The sequence below is a fragment of the Spinacia oleracea genome, chromosome 3 (genome assembly GCF_020520425.1).
Source record: "Spinacia oleracea cultivar Varoflay chromosome 3, BTI_SOV_V1, whole genome shotgun sequence".
Taxonomy (NCBI): domain Eukaryota; kingdom Viridiplantae; phylum Streptophyta; class Magnoliopsida; order Caryophyllales; family Amaranthaceae; genus Spinacia; species Spinacia oleracea.
The window spans coordinates 659981-683383 of NC_079489.1; the positions used below are offsets into that span (position 1 = coordinate 659981).

General features: G+C 36.3%; 2 protein-coding genes across 3 annotated transcripts; both read left to right on the plus strand.

Moving 5' to 3' along the window:
* Window positions 1–1876: 1876 nt before the first annotated feature.
* Window positions 1877–12047, plus strand: LOC110782367 (E3 ubiquitin protein ligase RIN2). 2 transcript variants are annotated; one of them, XM_021986504.2, is made up of 13 exons: window positions 1877–2115; window positions 2582–3011; window positions 4231–4308; window positions 4961–5047; window positions 5135–5256; window positions 6611–6707; window positions 6801–6903; window positions 8034–8191; window positions 8277–8414; window positions 8515–8582; window positions 8667–8885; window positions 9316–9700; window positions 11586–12047. In XM_021986504.2, exons 2-13 carry the CDS (start codon window positions 2772–2774, stop codon window positions 11640–11642), a joined length of 1752 nt encoding a protein of 583 aa, XP_021842196.2. In that variant the 5' UTR covers window positions 1877–2115; window positions 2582–2771; the 3' UTR covers window positions 11643–12047. The 2 variants fall into 2 exon arrangements, with proteins under 2 accessions (XP_021842196.2, XP_021842197.2); XM_021986505.2 differs by having other exon boundaries at window positions 1961–2115; window positions 2561–3011.
* A 4668-nt stretch (window positions 12048–16715) lies between these two features.
* On the plus strand, window positions 16716–23052 carry LOC110782368 (disease resistance protein RGA2). Its single transcript, XM_056838202.1, has 3 exons — window positions 16716–21845; window positions 22213–22277; window positions 22677–23052. The coding sequence occupies exon 1, from the start codon at window positions 18265–18267 to the stop codon at window positions 21799–21801; it is 3537 nt and encodes a 1178-aa protein (XP_056694180.1). The 5' UTR covers window positions 16716–18264; the 3' UTR covers window positions 21802–21845; window positions 22213–22277; window positions 22677–23052.
* Window positions 23053–23403: the final 351 nt, after the last annotated feature.

Here is a 23403-nt window from a genome sequence, read left to right on the forward strand (position 1 = left end):
TTAAATACTAGGTATAGACTAGGTATAGATTACGGTGGCCTGCGGGTGACACGCCGGTTAGGATATAATAACGTCTGGATCGAGGGTGATGCACCCACGGTGGTGAAGAAAGTTGACGAAAATGGAAAGGGTTGCACCTCAATTTATTTGATATACGTAGATATTAGCAAGTTGGTGTTGGACTTTAATGAATATGTTTTTTTTCTCATGTTAAAAGAGCAGGAAATATTGCAGCTCATCTCGTGGCTAGATGGGATACTAAAGGTTGTACTGGGTTAGTTTGTTTGAACTCTTTCCCACAAAGTATTATAGCTTTGCCGGAACATGATTTGCAATAATATTTCATGCTCAACTTTTCCCTCAAAAAAAATATAAACTTCCAATCAGGTGATATAAGTATATTGTCTTTCAATCAGGTCTTATCAGGTCGAACAAGTTGCAATTGTGTCCTATAAGATTCATCAAGTTTAATCATGTTTAATAAGTTCATTTCGGATAAGTTTAGGTTCATCCAGTGAGAAAAACTGGATTTGGTACGGTTCCGATGTGTCCAAAATTTGAAGATTTGAATCTTATAAAACGGATTTGGGTCTACCGAGACTAGGATTCAATGTCAATTCTAGTTACGAGGTCATGACATGACTACATAAGCACATGGTTGTTAGGGGTGCCGACTAGACTTGGTTAATTACTGGACAGGAAAATCAATGGATATAAAGTTTAGTGTGAGTTAAAATGAGTTTTATTGGGCATAACTCTTACATGACAAAATCTTTACTGTATAGGATCAAACTAACAACACCTTAATTAAAAAAAAAATAGTTATGATATACTAATATTATATGTACAGTTTCGTATTCATCTGCACTCGCATTTAACTCTTTTTTCAAGTTTGCTTGCTCGTTTATTGCCCCTGCCCACAATCAACCCGATATAAACATGACCTAACTAGGGGTGAGCAAAAAGTCATGATATCTCCTAGGTAACAAAATTGGGATCCCTGATGTAACATGTTGTGATTATGTTTCTTAACTTTCTAAAGTGAGTACTCTGCAAACAATTATTCCAATTTCGAAGTACCCGTAATTTGAAACAGGAACCGAATAAAAATTGCTCAAACATAAAACAACCGTAGCTCACTTTTAGAAAATATGAAAATAGAATTACAATTTAAGCCAAAACTATTAAACAACAAGCCAAAACCATTAATTAGACTTCTTTTTTAATTAATTGGAAACAAATTATTTTAATTTGTAAAATGACATGGTACCCTATGCATGAAAAACAAGCTCCAGTTCCGGCTCTCATTTTTCGGAAACATATTGCAACATATTCCTATTTAGATTTTCAGGAACCTGTTGCAACATGTTCTGGTTCCGGTTCCTGAAATTACGACAAGATACCATGTTGTGCTCACCTCTACCCTACTCAAACCACACCAACTCGACCCGCCTAATAAACATGGTTAGTGCCGTTCCAAACATCTTTTTTCTATATTATTACGCCACGTAGTGGCCGCCAAGAATGGAAAACAAACAACTTCTTGGTATGACATACCAATTGTACCATATTTTTTTATAATTCTAAATCTGTAACTTGACTAGTAAGATTGGAGTTCAATATAGTCAACTTTAAACATTTTCCAAGTCAAAAAAGCAAGGCATCAATAAACAACGACGTTTAGGATGTTACTCCGTATATATATTAATGATGCAATAATTCATAAGAATAATACCGTCAACAAATTGAAATTCAACATAGTCAACTTTAAAAATATACCAAGTCAAAAGAGCAAGACATCAAAAAAAAACAATATTTTAATATTACTCCGGATATATTAATCACGCAATAATTCCTCATAATAATCCAGTAAGCAAATCCATTCACTCGATTATTAATTTTATTTTTTTGGGGAAATTCACTCAATTATTTCATCATCAAATCAAAAATAAATAAAAATCTTTCTTATTTTCAACAACAAAATTTCACTTTTGCTTTATTCCTCGAAAAGCTGACCCCAATCTATCTCCTCTATCCCTTTTTCATATCCATCCCCCCTTTTCTCTCTCCAAAATCACGATTTCGGGCTTGACCAAGCCATTGGATCGTCAAAAGGTTGGTTTGCTCGTTCTTTAGATCGATTGTTTCGTTATTTTGAATTGGATTTTCTTTGAATTTTATGCCTTTTCAGTGATGAATTGTTTTGTTGATTGTTTTGTATTGATTGTGTGATAATTGACTCAATTCTCGGCTTTCTGATGAAATTAGGGTAATGAGTTTGCTCAATTGTACCCTAATTTGATGATCTGGTTTAGAATTACAGTTTAATTTTTTTGCATGGGGAAATTGAAATTCTGGGTTTTAGAAGTCACAGTTTGCTTGAATTCCTCAGCTGTTTATGTGCATTTAGTGGTTAAATTTCAATTTCTGATTTTGAGCTGGATGAAATAGCAACTGAAAAAAGAAAAAGTGTGTGGGGAGGGCGGGGGATTTGAATCATTAGTAAAAGTTGCAAGGATTATCAGCAATTATACCTTAACTTCATGGGTATCGTGTTCAGTGTTCTTATTGTGTTTTGCAGGGTGATAGGATAGTCTGTAGCTGATGAAATCATCGAAATTGGAGACTGTAAGTGTTAATGCTTGTTGACATCAGTTTTTGTTTAGCAAAACTTGGTGACTAATTATGGTGAATAAGGAGTTATGTTGATGTTGCTCTGATGAAATTGGGGGAGTTCAGTCCTATTGAAGAAAATAAAGTAGTTTCTAGCAATGGGTGTTCGCTATCTAGCAATATCAGCAGTATGCACTGTGGTCAGCATGATAGGTTTACAATGCTGGACAGAGATATCACTCGACAAATTCAAGGCGGATGGACTTATTGGCAACGATACCCTTTACTCAGAGAATGCTAGTCGTATCATCGAGCTTCTGTTGCGTTCTCATGCAACCATTACGTTGGCAGCAATATGTGTGATCAATGCATTTGTGCTATTTATTTTGAGTATTAAGGTAAACTTCTTTTTATTGAACTAAACTAATCATTTGATTTTGATTTGTGGTGTTTGACCATTTACGTTTTTACATTGTATAATGTACATTTGCACATCCTGGTTTCTTAAACTCGGGGGGTTGCGAGAACTGTTTTGTGAATTTTTGTTGGACTCTTGCCTAATTATCTAGAGTTATCAAAGTATTTGTTAATGGTTCACTCGTATCACATGTTTGATAGACAGACAACATAATGTTCCAACTTCTGAGATACTGTATAATCACTATAATGTAGCTCTTTCTACAACTTCATATGATTTAATTGTCCTGTTTTAAACGTAAAAAGCAGCTTGATGTGCATGGATATTTGGATGGGTATGTGGAGGATTTCTTATTGGTGTAAGGTGCAAGGGAGACTTGAAGTTTCATGTAGATCAATGGTGTGTGGTTAAGTTTTTGGTGGCATACAAACTGAGGGTGTGAGTGTGTGACATGGCATTGTCTGCAAGTTTGATGTACTACAAGGCACAACACACTTCTGTAGTTTGCGATTACTTTGCGTTATAAGCTATAAAATGCATCGTGAGTGTTGATACGTTTATTTTTTAAGAGTTTTCATCTCACATTCTCACTCAAGAATTAGCCAAGTTAAGCAGAGCACCTTGCCACCTTCTCCCACTATGAGAGGAGTAGGATTCCTAGAGTCATATCCTTTCCCCTTCTTTGGGTAGGGGTCTGGGGAGGGAATGACCAGCACTCTTTCTGTGAGAAAGCAATGACTGCCAGCTTCATCTCTTATGCTATCACATATTGTCCTTTTCCTTTGTCAAATATTTTTCTAGATCTTATATTTAGTGGACCACTTCAAACCAAATAAAAAAACCACTAAATCCACCTTCTCTTGCTTAAAAAAACTTCTTTTGAGGAGAAGGCATCAAGCAGTTTTAGTGACTAGATTCAACTATGAACATGTATAGCATTGGCATTTCCCATGAGAAAGTTGTGTAAATAACATACATTCCCATGTGCCCAGGAAAGCACCAAAGGATTAAAAGTGGCTCACCTGTGTAACTTCCTTATATAACATACTTGAGGCCATGCTTTATGATCTCTTGTGAGATGCACCATGTTGTTTATAAAATCTCTATAATTATTCCGCGAAGAAACTAGCATTTGTCACGTATTTGCCTTTGGTTTTGGCTGAATATATAATGCGTTTTTTTTATCCCATTCTTTGCAGACTATATTTTTTGGAGAACTATACGCTCCTGAAACACGAAAGTTGGTGGAACGGCTGGTCAACTATGTTATCTACAAGGTAATACAATGGCATAGTAATTGTGTGCTAGCGGACATAGTTTGAACTGGGAACTGTGGGCGATTTCAGTTGCAATTTTAGTTCTTTTTATGAAAAAGGGTTTTTGTTGGGGGGGGGGGGAGTTGTCAAAGAGAAATCTTATACTTCCACCATTCCAAATATTGCACGATGGAGGAGGCACACAAATTAAGAAATTGGGTAAAGAACAGACCACATAAACCATGTGAAATACCTACTAAACCCAAGTGTGAGAAGAACATCGGAAATGCTTGCAACACTTTGTTTTGATAGCAAGCTAGAAGGGAAAGAAAGGGGAGGGAAAGAAGAGGAAGGAGAGGGGAAAGAAAGGGAGGGGGATGGTGGAGCTCCATGTTCCCTCCAAATATCTCCAAATTTGGATGGATGGTCTTTATTCAAGAAATATATCCCTCTCCTTCCCCTTCCTTCCCCAATCCTGTATCCAAACAAGGGAACTTTTTCCCCTTCCTTTCCCTTCCCTCCCTTTCTCTCCATTGATCTCATGGTCTTTAAATTCCCCTTCTAGCAAGAATTGCATTTTTTGAGTACAAAAGGCTAGTGATCCTTGAGTCTTTTGCTGCCAAATCCAAATTAATCCATTCTGATGTAATTCTGTTAATTGTGACATTTCCAGGGAACATTTCTTCCATTAATCATTCCGCCAACAATATTTCAATCCTCCCTGTGGTTGACATGGTTGACTGTGCTTTGTTTTCTGAAGGTATTTTGAATAAATTTAACAACTCATCTACTCTATCCGGGTTTAAAAGGTATCTTGTGACAGTAATTTATGTTGACTCTTATGCAGATGTTTCAAGCATTGGCAAGAGACCGTCTTGAACGTTTGAATGCATCTCCTTCTGCCACCCCTTGGACATATTTCCGTGTATATTCGGCACTATTGCTAGTTTTGGCCTTTGACTCTCTATGGTATTTCGTGAATCCTATTTCTAACAGTGTGAATTTTGATATGCTTGATATCTTATTCTGTTGTTACTGCACTTTTGGTAGTGGTAGGGGTTTCTTTGCTCGATGAAAATGCGTGTTCAAGTAGTAGTTGTCCCTCTAAATTATATGTAGCTAATAACAAAAATTAGCTCCATCAACCATTGCTTTGAGATTATAGTGTAGCTAGATTATTTTACTTATGTATATTGGAGATCTAGAGCCTTATTGTCTATAATTGCAATATACTGCTACATGCTTAGTAGTCAATGTCGACCTGATATCTTATTTATTTATTTGGGGGAGGGGGAAATGTTTGTCAGTTTCTTATGTTTTGTCATAGAATGCTATGTTATCTTCCAACGATTAATGTTTCTAAACATAAACGATTAGGCAGCTTTTAGAATTTTGCTTAGTCTTTGCTTCATCAGCAGCCATGAGATAAACAAGTTGGTTGATCCATTTTGCTACCAACCTTGCTTCCTTGGCTAGTTGATCAAAATGCTTGTTTCTTTGCTGCAATGGTTCTCCTTGACTAGAACCTTGCTCCCCCCGAGTCCTCTTTGGTATACAATCCCCTGCACACCAAACAAAGGTTACAGTATTTTGTCTCTGGCTGTACTCGGATCCTGTCAAAGCAGGCTGGCTATAGACTCAGATCCTGTCAAAGAAGACTGGCTATCAGTGACTTTGACATGACTACAGGCTTACAGCTGCATCTCTTCCACGATTTATAGTTATACTTGCAGATTGCGTACAGAAATTTTCAGAGCCTATGCACTTGAAACTTATTTTTGTGCGTTGATGCTTTGGTTTGTAGAAGAGCTGTCGGTTTTTATAATTACTTAGAAGTCTTTTTTCTATATTGACGTATATTGTGGTCAAAAATCTTATGCCTGTATTTGTCTACATTGTCTCGAACTATTCTAAGAGCACTTTTAGCAACATCCAAACATTTGGTTCTCAAACACCATTATATATATTTTCTCTTCAAAAAATGCTTTCATGAAGCCATTTTCTCTCTTGGCCTCAATCTCTTTCTTCTTTTCTTTTTCCTCTCTCTTATTACTTTTTAGTATTTTAATAGATTCTCTCTCCTCACATCCAATCATTTCGATGTTACTAAACATGCTCTAAGGTGCCCAAGGAATTGAGGACTATATTACGGAGCTAATGGTCAGTTGGCCACATTTTATAGTATAACTGTGTAAGCATACCTGCTGAATTTTACTTCCATGGGATGTTTACCTCAATCTGTAGAATAAGCATAACTGCTGAACTGATTATTCCTTTGAAAAAGGTCTGTCTCTGAGATCGCGAATGTCATGTATGTTTACAGGATATGGTTTTGTGCGGCTGTGACTGGACCTCAGGTTTCATCCACTTATTGGTTGTTATTCTTTGAGCCACTCAGCATCGCTTTTGAGACACTGCAGGTGTGATGTTTCCGCAATTGAAATTCATCTGTCATATTGTCTTTTAAGCATAGCCCTGATTCTCAAGTTAACATTGCATGAAATTTTTGTCAGGCTATTGTGGTACATGGATTTCAGTTAATGGATGTTTGGCTCCATGATTCTGCTGCAGAGACTTCGGATTGCCAAAGATCAAAATTATTTGATACAACTGCAGGTAGTATAGATTCCTTTTTTTCATGTATGGTGTTTTCCTGGATGGTGAAACACTTAAATACCTAATTTATGGACAAATTGCGGAAGAGCTAGCTGCAACATGAAATTAATAGAGTCAGAGACACATACATAAACGGGGAACATTTTTGGAGCATAGAGTGCACCACCTTAGTCTGATATTTAATTGCTTATTGATAATAGAACTAAATGGATAAATTGATACTAGAAATGTTCGAATGGGTATATAAAGATCAAGAGGATGATGCAACCACGGTTTGGGTCGGAATAAACTATTACTAGCCTAGTAGCCTTTTATATGCATATGATAAATTATGCTACATATATACAAAGTATATTTTACTGTACATTTCAAGTAATTTATATTTTTTATAATTTTTTGATATTATTCCTCAAGTAGATTGAACAGTACCCATTTTCGATTTGTAACTCAATAAATCAGATCCTTTTGATCAAATATTCTAAGGAATAGATAAATAAAAAGCAAGAAAATAAATCAGGACAGTTTCAGCATGTTAGGTTTTCACGTGAGCACAATAAATATTGAATTGAGGTAAAAACTTGGAATTTAAAAGAAAGAAAACTAGTATGATTATGCAGAGTTCTTAACATAAAAAGGAATTATAGGCTGATCATTGATGTCGCAAGAGTAGTTTGACAAATATGTTACATATATATATTAATTGATTCTAAAATCGTATCATATCGAGTTTGGGCTTTGCACATATACAAAATCCACTCCAAATTCATTTTGGCGGGATCCCTTACATTTGAAGGCGTGAAATTGTGAATTTGCAAAAAGACTCGTGAAGTAGTTTCTTTTTTAGGGTCGAGTGGTATTTTGGGACATCACTTGGCCAGACAGATCTGCCTTCTGCTGGAAGTTTGATCAGACTTTCCATAGTAAGATTTATTTGGTTTATCTGTGTGCTCGTTACAAATACAAGTTGGTAAACTTTTGAAAATATAATCTTTTTGGTTAAGTAGTTAATTCTTGTCTTTGAGCAACCTTTCTCTGTGTTATATTGTATGGTGTATGTGATTTTTTTTTGCTGGATCACAATGGTATACTTGTGTTTTTGTTTTTATAGTTAAATCTGTGTGCTCCTGCAGGTTCTTTGTGGGAATGGAAAAGCAGCGTTGTTCGAAATTTGGGATTTTTCCTCGATATGATGACACTTTTAATGGCACTTGGTCATTATGTGCTTATATGGTGGCTCCATGGCATGACATTCCATCTTGTGGATGCAATCCTTTTCCTGAACATTCGTGTATGTATTTGATCAATCCTTCATGGCTCACATTAACTTTATTTAGCACATGACTTGTGATAATCCTTTCCTATTCTACAAGCAGGCTTTACTAAGCGCAGTTGTGAAGCGTATAAAAGGATTCATCAAATTGAAGATAGCTTTAGGTGCACTTCATGAGGCACTTCCTGATGCCACGTCGGAGGAGATACAAGCATATGATGATGAATGTGCCATCTGTAGGGCAAGTGCATCATTCATTTTATTCGCTTGTGATATGATTTTTTTGGAATACTTATTTTTTATGCTTTCAACTTCTCATGGCTTTTACTGGATATCTACAGGAACCAATGGCAAAGGCTAAAAGGCTTTCTTGCAATCACCTTTTTCATCTTGCTTGCTTGAGATCTTGGTAAGTTTACTGATTCATATTCCTCGCCTTTTTCTATGCCACAAAAGTTTGATGCTGGAGCTGAAATTAAATCTATTATCCTAGGTTGGATCAAGGTCTTAATGAGGTTTATTCATGCCCTACCTGTCGGAAGCCCCTGTTTGTTGGAAGATCTGAAAGTGAGGCAAGCTCTCATTCCAGAGCAGTTTCAAGTGATGAGCAGCTTGCTCGTCAACTAAGCTCAGGAGTTGATCGGGTGAATGCCGAAGGTGGAGGAGTTTTCCCTAACCAAAACCAAACACCCCCTGAAGTTAATGCTTGGAGGTTTGATTTTCACCGCCCGTCTTTGTTTTGCGCCTCTTATTTTCTCGTCTTCTCTTTTAATCGCATTTTACATGACCTGCCTTTAAGATTGGTAGTAAGATCCTCCCATTTTTGGAGCCATATGTTTTTCTACGCGGTGGGGTTATGTTTACCTCTGGCTTTGCGGGGTAAAAGCTACATGGCCACGAGGCCATCGGCTTATTCTCTGTAGTCTACAAACTGAAATGTCGGCAGTGCACATTTCTTCTCTGATTTTTTTTTTACTTGGTGTAATAATTCCCCACCTCCTTACCAATAAAATAAAATAAAATGAACAGACAAAGATAGATATGTATGGAACTCATCACAACTCACAAGAATTACATTATCAACACCGTATTTCCGATTGGTCTGTTTTCTAAAAATCTCGTTCTTCCCTCTTTTGGTGTAGAGGTGCAGGAGCAGATTCAAGTTGGTTGCAGCCTTGGCCAAGTCAGGGTCTTGACGTAGCTGGTCCGTCAACTGCCATTAGGTCAGCCGGGTTGGGGAGGGTCCAAATGATGATGAGACACCTTGCTTCTGTTGGAGAAAACTATGCTCAAACTGCTCTTGAAGATACTTCCTGGAGCCTTTGGCCAACAAGCTCCTCTCAGGCTACACCATCTAATACAACATTTCCCCCTGCTGCTCACAGATATCCAGCAACAACTACAACTAATACTGCACATAGGAGGACTGCCCCTCGGCCGGCAAATGACAGCATTGCAAACTTGCTTGCCATGGCAGAAACCGTAAGGGAAGTGCTTCCTCACGTCCCTGATGAAATGATATTCCAGGTAGAAATTCATACGATGTTACACCATTATCTTTTGGTTGATGCCTGTTAACACCTGGGAAGTCGCCAAAGTAACCCAACCTGATCTCACCTGAAAACGTAATGTTTGCACACTTTTCAACCTAAAACCCTGAAAATCTGCTATAGAAGTATATAAAAACTGAAAATTGAGCTGAGACCAACTTGCCCTAATACAGAATTATTCAACCTTATCAACCCATTTGACAAGTCTGGTTGTATGGCCCTCTTTGATAAATTGGCTATTTTAGGGAGGAAATTTTTTGTCTGTCATATCTGGCTTCAGTTAGTCTCACTAATATAAGGCCACAAAATTTTAAATAGGCTGCCCCCTGGCCCTTGTTATCTTGTCTAACTAACAAAATGAGATAGTGTCTGGATTCTGTTTAGGATTTTTGTTTTTTGTGTGTGTTGGGGGGGGGGGGGGGGGGGGGGGTATATAAAGCAAAGGCAGCAATCCTAGGTTAGAGTATAAGTTTCAAATATGTGAATACTGGTAAATGTTAATCCTCACACCAAGCTGGAGGAATACTTGTGTTCCATTTTGTTTTAAGCTTAGACAATTGTTTATTCTAATCTTGATAGTATTACCAACTTACCATGCTCTTCCAACATTGCTTTGCCAATTTTCCTTTTTCTGTGTCAAAAAGACTGGCTTGCATACACACACTATCTGTGAGATATCTATCCAAGCCCATGAATAACATAACCCAGAATCCCATTTCAGAATCACAATATCCTATGTATTATTCGGACAAGGTGGAACTATGTTAGTAGCTAGAATCCAAGGGGAGTTTTACCTAGTGGAATGCTTGTCCTTGGGATAAGCTTTAGCTGATAGGTGTCTCCTATCACTCTTTTCAATAGAAAACCTTGGATGTGAATAATGTGTATGTAGAAGTAGATCACCTGAAAGAAGAAAGGAATATCTTTACGGAAATTTCATTTTTAGTATACCCACTTCCATTTAGAGGTATTTTTGTTCTACCCGCTTCCGTTTAGAGAAACTCTTTTGTTCTACCCACTTCTACTTTATTTTATGTTTGACAGACACCTTTTACCATCTTACCGACTTACTGTCTTTTACTTTGTCCTCTTTTTTTCTTTCACCTACTAAACTCTCTTAGAAACAAAAATCTGCAGTAAACGGTATGACAAAATAAAAACATAGGGAGGTATATATATTTCCCAGGTGGTATAAACTATTGATGGTTGTATTTCCCTTTTTAAATTTGGATAAATAGTAATTATTACCACTCCCAAAGACTTATCAAATACAATAGTACGTATTACAGAATTAATTAATACCACTTTCTGTCATATTTTTGACACACCAGTCTGGAGGGTTCTCTTTGTGGAGCCATCCAGTTAAAGTTGATCCAGCTATATAGGGTGGGTATCCAAGTTTGCGCTGCTTCTATCTATCATCACTTAGGCTCCGTTTGATAGGATGTAAAACGTTTTCATGGAAAACGATTTTCCCCTTCTCAATCATTTTAAGTTGTTTGGTTTGGCAAGGGATGGAAAACAAATTTCCATAACTCCCTCAAAGGTGGAAGAACCTTTTCCATTTGAAAGGGAGGGAAACCACTTTTTCACCTTTCATCCTTACCTCCCTCTCTCTTCTTCCCCTCAATCTTCACCCATCTTCTCCCATTTTCTTTTTTCTATTAAGTTTCTTTTAGAGAACCAAACAAAGGAAAACCAGTTTGGAACTGTGTTTTCCCTTAGATTTTTCACTGAAAACGTTTTACACCACACCAAACGGAGCTTAATTGAAGCAGTCTTGGACAAAAACTGTTGATCTTTATTGCACACTTCCTTCTTGTTGACTGTTTTTCCTAACCCTTTGCCCTAAAAATTTCCAGGATCTGCAGCAAACAAACTCTGTCGCCGTGACTGTTAATAACCTTCTTCAGATGTGATTACTGGATATTTATTCCTCACAATAAGCCGCCTTCCAGGTCAGCAAATATTTTTGTGACAGTGTGAATTACAAAAAGGCCCCTGAGTAACTTTAAAAACCTTCTGAATATGTTGTGTAACTGTTGTGTCTATATGTCTCCTGCCGAATCCTGTACATAGAGTGGCACATATTAGTGATTTTACCGATCACACTATCGCCTAGGAGTATTGGTAAATTGGTAATGAGAACTTTGTATATTCCTTATAACGGTCTTTATTATCGCTGAAAGAACAAGTAGAAGGTGTTTTTGATCTTGGTTTTGGAACCGAGAAATTCCGGATGCAATCAGTGGATCGAACTGTGGCAGTTTTGTAATATGTATGTGTATATTCTCATTATTGGTTGTAAATGCGGGATTGCTCGATCTTGAAGGTGTAATGAGTTAGTAGCACTTTTATTGTACTTAATAGTATATATTACTGATGTTGCATTTGATCATTTTGGGGTTGACTGTATGGTGGTGCACTTGGAGGCTGTTTGTCCATAATCCTTGCACCGAAGTGGCATTTTTAAGCTTCAAAAAGTCGTTCATCCTATAGGTTATGTTAAGAGAGTAAACACGCAAAAATACAGGATATGTTAAAAGAGAGTAAACACGCAAAAATACAAGATATGTTAACTGAGTAAACACGCAAAAATGAGTAAGTGAAGGTAAAAAGTAACGAGGCACGAAAAATAGAGAACACGAAAACAAGACAAACATGTTTAAAGAAGAGACTTAAAACATCCAAGGTTATATTTTACTAATGTATTAGTTTATTACATTAAGTAAAAAAATGGAAGTATTTAGCCTCTGTTCTATTCGAGTTATTTTGTCTGAATTTTATTGAATTTATCTTACCTTATCTAATCTTATATTGAATTTATCTGAATTTATTTAAACTTATTTTGTCTGAAATAAATTCAAAATGCTAAATTTATCTAATTTATTTAAATTTATTTTGTCCGAACTAAGTCAAAGTAAGTAGAATAAAAGCTTTAACCAAATGAAAACATAGTCATGAGAAACAAACAAGCCAAAATAATGTTTCAAGCAAACCTTACAAATACTAATAAATAATTGGTTTCTAGACCTTGTGTTTTGTGGCACAATTTGCGGCCTGTTTCACAATTCCTTGTTACAATCGTGAATGGTTGAAAATCTCATACTCCCTAGAATGTTTAACCAAAGTCAAAATCCCAAGAAAAACAACTAACACATGTAAATCCCAATGTTCTTTTGTTTAGTGCATGTGAAATCATCAAGCTCATTCCGGTGTAAAACACCATACCATCTTCAAGTTTGCTGATGTATGTGACACTGTGACGGGAAGATTACTCATAATGGCTTGCGTCGATTTTGGATGCAATCAGTTTCTGTTGATATTTAAGAAGTCTATAGTATTAACAAAGTCTAAATTTTAATTGGTAACAACAAGAAGTAGCTAGGTACCAACTACCGAACTACGCATAAATTTAAATATCAACAACACGATAATCTATACCTAGTCTATAAAAAGGAAAACCATTGATTATTATATGACAAGGGTCACCTCCATCTTATTGATTATTATATGACAAGTATCGCCTCCATATTTCATCCATAAATTTGTTTTATTTTTTCAATTATTCCTTTTGTGGTTCGTTATACGAAGTACTTATTTTACAACTTCAACATTTATTTCACTTTATCTTGCTCATTCAACATCAATTCACCATTTAATTCATACATTCGATCATAACCTCTTCCACTACTCCATTTCCTGCTTTAACACTCATAATTCACCATCTAATTTATATGGAGTACATTTTTTCAACTTCCAAATTTCACCTCTATATAAATCATATATTCACACTAAAATCGCAAACCCTCAATAAAAAAAACACTATAAAAGACGGCTTATTAACCGCTATATAAGTGTCTGTTCATTGAACGAAATCAAAAACTAGTTAGTACTAATAAGGTCGTTTCCATTAAAATGAACCTTATGCTATGGGGTTAATTATTGTGAAGTTTTCTTACTAATATATTCGATCATATTCTTCCATAATTCCATTGGTTAAATAAAAAGGGACATAAAGGGTCCAATGTACCAAACTTTTACAAGGCATACTTTTTTACCTTGTTCCCTTGTGTGCATTTGTGTTCAATAGATAAATCCGATTAAAACAACAAAAGAGATATTAACCTATTAACTCCGTTTTGTAAAGATCTTCACGGTTACTATTTGTACAAATATTAAGATAAAAATAGAAAAATTGGTTGAATATAATAAAATATGGATAAAGTAAGAGAAATGTGGAAAAATGTGAGTGAGTGTAAGAAAAAAATGAATAAAGTAAGAAAAAGTGAGTGCAAATTTGTAAATATTGTACGGTAAAAAAAATAAGGTAGTAAATTTTCATGTCTATAAATAGAATAAAACAAAGTGTACAAAACATTATGAAACGGACTAAAACGCAAAGTGTAAAGATCATTTTAAAACAGAGGTAATATTGGTTAAACTCGAAGGTATATGTACAATAATTTACATGTTGAAATTTCTTATACCTTATTCGTAATTGTATTGTTTATTAGGACTAATTCACACACAAAAAATCCGATTAAACTAAAACTTCGAATTTTAATGTTGTCATCGTAATCAATCTCAACATAACCAGAGGCGGAGATAGGGGGGGGGGGGGCGGGTGGGGGTGGTCGCCCCCCAACAATTTTTAAGAACAGTTATATATAATAGTAAATACTAAAATATATCACTAAATGAGTAAATGCTACTTGTCTCAATGGTTATTTCTAGTTTATTTTCATGTATATTCCTTGGTTTAAGGTTCGAAACCTAATACGTAATTACGTACCATACCTTTTTTTTAAGAACAGTTATATATAATAGTAAACCCAATGTTGAATTCCTGGCTCCGCCATTGACATAACCCATTGGGAACCACGTTTTATTGAATTTGAATACTACCAAAATATTATTTCATGTTCTCATTTGCAATTCACAAACTCAACACAACGACAACATCCACACTTAATGTGCTCCTTTTGTTCTTCATCGAACCCTACAATTTGGAACATTATAAATTATAATTAAATTATTTGGTAATACTAATATATATTATATGGTTGTTAATCTTTGCTTACGTATATATATATATATACACACTTTTCATATCTTCATAATTCATAGTACTTCGTATAACTTATTATACACATTTGTGTTAATTAGCTTAATCTTCATGGCAATTAAACTTATTGTTATCATTTTGGTCTTGTTTCTCTTGATTAGCTCGTGTAAAGCTCGTCGTTTCGGATTTAATACCGAAGTTTCGATTTGCCGATCACTTAAGGTTTGTGTTCATCTTGCTCCATTAATCTCTTAACTCCATTCTCATTTGTTATTAATTAAGTACTTGAATCAATAATTTTGACAATAATTATAAAGCATGTAAATGAAATTTTAAAAAAGGTTTTCTGTTTAGTTGGTAAAATCTTTAAGAAATGACATTCAAATATCATTTTAAAAGCTTGTATAAGAATCGAATTTCCAACTCCCACATGGAGCGTGACCACCTGTGTAAGTTTAGAAACCTAAGTTTAGGTAATTTTATAGGAGGAAAGCGGAAAAAAAATATTCTTACACTTTTGCATGTAAAAATATACTTCATATATTATTGAATTTCAAAAACATTTGCATTGCCATTTTAAGATTTGTGAATCCGTCTATGTTGTAATTTATAATGTCCTTGTAGCTCATTCGCGCGCAGAAAAAATTATAATTAACCATTAAACAATTTTTTGCAGGTAATAGAGAGATTTAAGGAGAAATTGACTACTATTATTATTGACAAACAAAGAGATATTAGTGCAACTAATAGGCTGGATCATGAAGTTACAAATCTTCATCAAAGGTCAAAAACACATAGAAGAGAAGCAATTAACAAACACCATGATCAACATCCTTGGATTTACTCAGATTACCCTAAGGCGAGATCTCGACCGCCTTCTCATAATTAAGATCATCAACTTCTTCTTCCTAATTTTCCCTCTTCCATTAATTTTTTTTGTTTCATATAATCATGAAATGACAGTTTTGTTTTATATGATGTACAAGTGTAATGAAACTTTTTTGTATGAAACGGTAAGAAAAATACGAGTAGGCTAGGAGACCCTTTTCTCGAGAAGAATCATCTAATTTACGTTATGTAGAATCGAGAAGAGATTTGGACAATTACAATTTTACAAAGACCGGTGTATAAGGATAATGAGATTCGCCGACGTAGCTCAAAATAAGTTAATTATGTAGTATTGTAGTCCATAGATGATCTATAAGCCTTTTTCATTTTGTAACCTTCGTGTTTTGTCGTCGTCGTAGCATCATCGATGACAGATGAACGGCAATTACAAACTTTTACATTAAGTCGGTCTTACACAAAAGACCGCATTGGTGTCATATAAGTTAAGCAATATAACCAATTAGTTAAGCAATGGAACCAATAGTTGAGCAATAGAACCACAATTAGTTAAGCACTGAAACCAATTAGTTAGACAATAGAACCAATTAGTTAAGCAATCAAAACAATCTTTTCGTTAAGACGGTATTATCACAAAAGTTGCCAAACAAATTAGGATAATCTTCTTTCATCCTAACTCAATCCGACCCGACACCGAGTCAAACTTTTCGACACTAATATAATCCATAAATAAAAAAATTCCGAGTCCAAATAAAAGTGGGTCAGATACAAAGTCCGTAAAATCGGATCGGATCGGATCTCACCATTATCATTCCTACGTGCCGAGTACCTTGCGAGATACGATTACCTCAAGGAAACGTCTCGAATTCGTCTCAAAAAACGGGTACGGGTTAAACACTTCGGGTACGTTTTTGTCCAAAAAAAATGTACAAGTACTATTTTTGAATCTCATCAGTACTTCTCACACCTCTCCCAAGACTCCCTTCAGCTCACTCCGGCGAGGTCTTCGACGTACTCCGGTGAGGTATTCGACGTACTCCGGCGAGGTCATCGACGTCTCTGTCTCCCGCCTGTGAGTAATTTATCGTCTTTGTCTCTCAATTCTAATTCCTTGATCTTTCTACTCCTTTTCTCACTAATTCCTTTTCGCCCATTTAATCCTTCTTTTCCAACTTTTTTTTTCATGAAATTGGAACGATAATTGAATCGAGTATATAGTCGGTTAAATTTTCAAAATTTCAATTTCTTTATACTGATTTCCCCAAATTTTGTTCATTCACTGCTGATCTGCTGTAGTGCTGTGTGTTGCTGTGGTGATAAATTATTGGTTGTGTGATTGGAAAATATTAATTGGAAAAATGAAATTATTGATTACAAAAATTGGTAATCCGTAAATTGGCAAGTTGATTAGTCATTTAGTTGGGAAAATGCAGTTGATTGATGTGAAAGTACTGATTACAAGTGGAATAATGAAATTACTGATTATTTAAATTGGCAGAAACTAGAAAAAAATGTAGTGGATGTGAAGTTATGCTTACAAGAATTAATAGATTACAGTTTACAAGTTGCTTAGGTCTTGCAACTTACTGCATCACTTTCCTTTTTTTTGTTAAAGTTAATACTTTTGCCCAAATGTATGTGCTATTAAGGGTTAGGGAATTTTTTTGCAAAGAAATGGTGTAAATGGTGGTGACCTATTACTATATAAGGAAATAGGGTAATCTTTAGGTGACAGACTTAAATCAAATATGGGGCAAACAAATAAGGATAGAGGGAGTACTCAATTGACGAGTGAAACAACCATGAAATAAATAACCAAGTTCACGGAATGGTGCTTATGACCACGTTAAGTCATGGGTGGTCGACCGACACCCCAAATAAAAACAAAAACTATACAAACTTGAAGTTCTTGTCAATATCCCTTCGCTTTACAATTTACACTATTATTTTACTAATTGACTGAACCCAACTTTAAAATCCTGGATCCGCCACTACTTAATGACTGATGATGACAATACAACACTACCTAACAGGAAGCCATCGAAATGGTCCCAACGAGACAAATTGATCTTGTATTATCGCAACAAGCTTAAATAATGCGGAACTTTTGCATTATTGTACTATGGTTTAGATGGAATAAAGCAGAAATTGCTGACTATTATCTTGTCCATTCACATCCTCTGGTCATTGGTTCTACAGTTGTACACATGCGGTAGTCGGTATGTGGTTAGTCCTTTCCATGTTTCTCATACATTGTTCTAGTATTAAGTTAGTACCCAATTGACGAGTGAAACAACCAGGAAAGAAATATCCAAGTTCACCATGCTTATGACCAGTGGGCCAGCCACGTTGAGTATGGGTCCACCGAGACCCCAAATAAAAACAAAAACTTCATAAAACTTGATTTTCCTTCTATGATTTTACCCTGGCCCTAAACTGCTTATGACTTAACATATAGCGATTGAATTGGTCCTAATGAGACAAATTGATCTTGTATTATTGCAACAAGCTTTAATAATGCTGAAACTTTTGCATTATTGTACTACTGTTTAAGTGGAATATAGCAGAAGTTGCTGATAATTATCTTGTTCATTCACATCCTCTGATTTTAATCACACCACAAAAAAATGGATATTGTTGGCACAACGCTATGTACTGCTCAAACTCTGCTAGCAGCGCTGCAATGTTCGGAGCTGCAAGAAATTCTTTCAATCTTTGGCTACAAATCCCAACTTGATGATCTCCAACGCACCGTCTCTGCCATCAATGCTGTCCTTCTTGATGCAGAGGCCAAGCAGGAACTCTCCCATGAAGCAAAGCATTGGCTGGAGGAGCTTAGAGCTGCGGTCTTTGAAGCAGATGATCTGTTAGACGAGTTTGTTACTCTCGCCGAGCAGAAGCAACTCATGGAGGCTGGTGGGAGTCTCTCTAGAAAGGTGTGTCGTTTCTTTTCTGATTCCAACCAACTAGGCGTCGCTTACAGGATGTCTAGAGGGGTTAAGAAGATCAAGAAGAAACTGGATGCTATTGCTTACAATACTCAGTTTAGCTTTAGGCTTGATCCCGAGCCTATACGGAAGATAAGGCCCGAGACCTGTTCTTATGTGGATGCAGGTGAGATCATTGGAAGAAAGGGTGACTTGGAGAACATTGTTGGTATGATGCTCGATTCTGACGTGCAACGCGATGTATCTGTTCTCACGATTGTGGGAATTGGCGGGTTGGGCAAAACAGCTCTTGCTCAACTTGTGCATAACGATCCAAGGGTTAAAACTGCTTTTCCGTTGAGGTTGTGGACTTGTGTCTCTGATCAAGATCAGAAGCAATTAGATGTAAAAGAAATTCTTGGTAAGATTTTGGCTTCAGCTACTGGACAATCTCAAGGAAACTCCACCAAGGATCAGGTACAAAAACAACTACGCGATGCACTGGCAGGCAAGAAATACTTGCTTGTTTTAGACGACGTATGGTCTGAGAAGCGTGATCAGTGGCTTGCCCTGGCAGGTTTCTTAACTGGAGGTGAACGAGGAAGCTGGATTGTGGTAACAACGCGTTCACTAGGGACAGCTGGAATTATAGATAATGGTATAACATACAAGCTTCAAGGCTTGTCAGAGGAGAATTCTTGGTGCTTATTTGAAAGGATGGCTTTTGGATTACAGTCGTCTAACCCTCTTGAAGACATGGTCAAGATTGGACTAGAGATTGTTAAAGGATGTGCTCGAGTCCCTCTTGCTATAAGAGTGGTAGGAAGTCTCTTATATGGTCAAGACATGAGTAAGTGGCAATCATTTCGAGATTTTGGTTTAGCCAACCTCAGAGAGAGCCAGAATGACATCATGCCTGTATTGAAGCTGAGTTATCATAATCTCGAGTCTCCACTGAAAAGTTGCTTCAGTTATTGTGCGTTGTTTCCTAAGGATCACCGGATATACAAGGATATGGTAATAAGCCTTTGGATGTCACAAGGCTATATTATCCCTTTCGATGATGGTCAAAGCATAGAAGATGCTGGTGAGGAATATATTTCAATTTTGTTGCGAAGATGTTTTTTCCAAGACGTAAACAAAGACATAAATGGTGATATTTGGAGTTTTAAGATACATGATCTCATGCACGACATTGCGCAATCTGTAACCAAAAAAGAAATCTGTGCAGCAAATACCTTAGGCGGCAACATGGATAATAAACTTCGTCATCTGTCTGTTACTAGAAGCAGAAGCGGAATTGCAGGAAACTCGTTACATAAGAGTGATAAGACCCATATTCGAACTTATCTTTGTGTCGGCCGCTGGCGTCAAATTGTTCCGATGGAGAGGTTCTCCGTGGAAGCATTATTAGCTAATTGCACGCGCCTAAGGGCATTGGATCTGACTCGTTTATATATCAAAATATTTCCAGAATCAATAGGCCAACTGTTGCATTTGAGGTATTTAGATCTCTCAGGGAACGGAAGGTTAGAAGTGCTTCCTAAGTCAATTACAAAACTATACAATTTACAAACCTTAATGTTAGATAGATGTTCTGAATTGAAAGAGTTGCCAAAAGATTTGAGCAGGCTGGTGAAGCTGAGGGCCTTGTCTATGTCGGGTTGCGATAGAATAACTTGTATGCCGAAGGGGATGGGTAAATTGACTCGCCTTCGCAGTCTAAGCAATTTTATAGTGGGTAGTGAAGGGAATTGTTCAAGTTCGAAGCAGTGGTTTGATGGGCTGAAAGATCTAGAGGCTCTAAACAACCTGAAAGGTGATCTTAACATTAAATTTCAGTGGCCTAAAAATGCTACAAATGTTGTTAACGTAGACAGAAGAACTGGAGGATTATACCTAAGGAATAAAGAACCTCTTAAGAGCCTTTGGTTTGATTTCTGTTACAGCAAGGTCGATGGAGATGTGGATACTGAGGAAGGAAGAAGATTAATGGAAGAGCTGCGACCGCATTCTAAGCTCAAGGAGCTATTGGTGATGAGGTACCGTGGTATCAAAATGCCTAGTTGGACTACTCTTCTTCCAAATCTTGTTCATGTTCATCTTTTAGATTGTGAGGAGTTGGGGTACCTTCCATGTTTGGGAAACTTGTGCCATCTCAAATACCTCGCACTTGAGGGTTTGACAAATTTAGAGTACATAGAAATTAGTCCATCAGTTTTCAATTCAACACCGGGATTGGGGTGTGCTGAAGGCATATCATTTTTTGTCTCCCTCAAAACCCTTGACTTAAGATATTTGCCAAAGTTTAAAGGGTGGGCAGGGGTAGGCGCGGGAGATGATCTTCTGTTCCTTGATGAGTGTGAAAACATACAATTGCAATTGCGACTATGTCTTTCCCAATTGAAGAATCTGATAATAGATCTGTGCCCGAAGTTGATGTGTATGCCATCCTGTCCTGGTTTGGAGGACCTATATTTAGGGAAATTCAATAAAAGGCTGCAAATGATAAAAACTTGTTTCAAAAAATATGAGAAATTAGGAGAGGTTCCTCGCTCGTCTGTGTTCTGTCATGACCTATCTTGCCCATCTCCATCGAAGTCATTGTGTGATCATGAAAAATCGAGTAGTAATAGTATTATTGTTCCTGTTCCTACATTAAGGAAGGTAAGTATAGACAATGTGGCGTGGTTAAATTCACTGCCTATGGAGGCTTTTCAGGGTCTTAAAAGCCTGACTATACGCCAGGGGCAATTAGATGAAAGCATTGGAGAGGCGTTGGAGAGCTTGGAAGAAGTTGAGGATGTGTTCAGAAATTGCTCGTCTTCTCTGCAAACATTGGAAATTATTAGCTGCAACAAACTAAGGAGTATGTCTGGAGGATTGGAGCATCTCATTGCTTTAAAGGAGTTACCGATAATCTACTGTCCTAATGTGAGGCTATCAGAAGAGAGAGAGGATGCACCATGGCGATCTCTTCACCACTCCCTCCGCTCCTTGAGATTTGAGAGTCTCCCACAGCTAGCGAGTCTTCCCAATTGGATGCAATCCTTGGCCGCCCTCGAATACCTACGTATAGACAAATGCAAAACAATGGAATCAATCCCGAATTGGATGTCGAAACTCACCTCTCTCAGCAGACTCGATCTTTGGCATTGTTCAGAAAGCCTGGAGAAAGATGTCAAAAAGACCCCCCTGGGGAGGATTGGCCCTACATTCAGCACATCAGGGACATAAAAAAGATCGAGGATTGCTGCTCTTTCCTATAATGCAGCATTCAGGTATTCTAGATTGGTCTTTTTTTGTGCTAATTTGAGACGATTCTTCACATTTTTGGTGTTATAAAGATCATACATCACTAGAAATTGTACTTGTTTTGAGTTGTCAAACTCAATTAAACTTTGCTTTAAATTGTGTTAGTTTTAAGAAAATAAAGGATGGAATCATAGAACTGAAATCCTGATATCATAATGAACACGGTTTTGCAAATTAAGTTTCTATTCTTGGTCTATTCTTAGTTTCTTAACAAGTGTTGCATATATTTCTTTAAATTTTTGGGTCTATGCAAGTTTCAAGAGGACGAATGAAGTTGTATACGAAACAGAGATATAATAATTATCATTTTTTGATATCTTACAAAACATGCAGGGTGTTACGCCAGTGTTTCCAAATGGTTAGAATCAGTCACATCCCAAGGGACGCGAATCATTCAGGTATTCTAGATTGGTCTTCTTTCGTGCTAATTTAAGACGATTCTTCACATTTTTGGTGCTAATTTGATCATAAATCACTTGAATTTGTACTTTTTTTGAGTTGTCCAAAACTTGATTAACTTGCTTTAAATTGTGTTATTTTTAAGAAAATCAAGAAAGGAACCATAGAACTGAAATCCTGATCACAAATGAACAAGATTTTGCAAATTGAGTTTCTGTTCTTGGTCTATTCTTACCAAACTTCTTCAAAATTTTAATTGTCTATGCAAGTTTCAAGAGGACAAACCGAAGTTATGTCCGAAACAGATTTTCAGTTTAGAATCGAATGATCAATTTTTTTTCTTTTTTCCGGTATTTTTAGTTTTACTAACAGGACCGTATTTGCACCATTGGTTACAGGTTTATACATGTTAGGAATTAAACGCAACTTAATTAAACCGAAAAGGGCTCGTGTCGGAGATTGAAGGTGAAGTCCCACAATTAATTACATGCCAAAACAGCTACCAAGGATTGTTTCCAATGAAAATCTCACGTTGGAAAGCAATTAGTTCGGTCATCCAACAATCTCTAGTTTAGTTTCCTAATTTAGTGCAAATTGTAATTAGGAAACTAGATAGGTTTTGGTATGCAATAAATTTCTATAATTATTTAGTCGGGTTTATAGTTGCCATAAATGGTTTCCTGGCTTAATGCAAATTGTAATTAGGAAACTAGATATATTTTGGTATGTATTACATACTATATTTAATTATTGATTTAGTCGGTTTCTAGTTTAGCTAAAGGTTTTCTAGTGTAATGCAAAATGTAATTAGGAAAGTAGATATATTTTTTTTGGTATGTAGTAACTCCCAGTAATTATTTAGGCAGTTTCTAGTTTAGCCAAATTGTAATTAGGAAACTGGATATATTTTGGTATTTTAATAAATCCCTATCATTATTTACTCGGTTTCTAGTTTAGCCTATAAAAAGGGTTTAAAGCCTAACTAGAAAATCTGACGTAAGATACAATTGGTGAGAGAAATCATAGCGATGATTATTGTATTATTTTGCAGGGTTCTTCCCAATCTATGGTGGCACGTGTTTGGGTATAACAGGTATACACTATCTTTTCAGTTTTTTCAGTTAT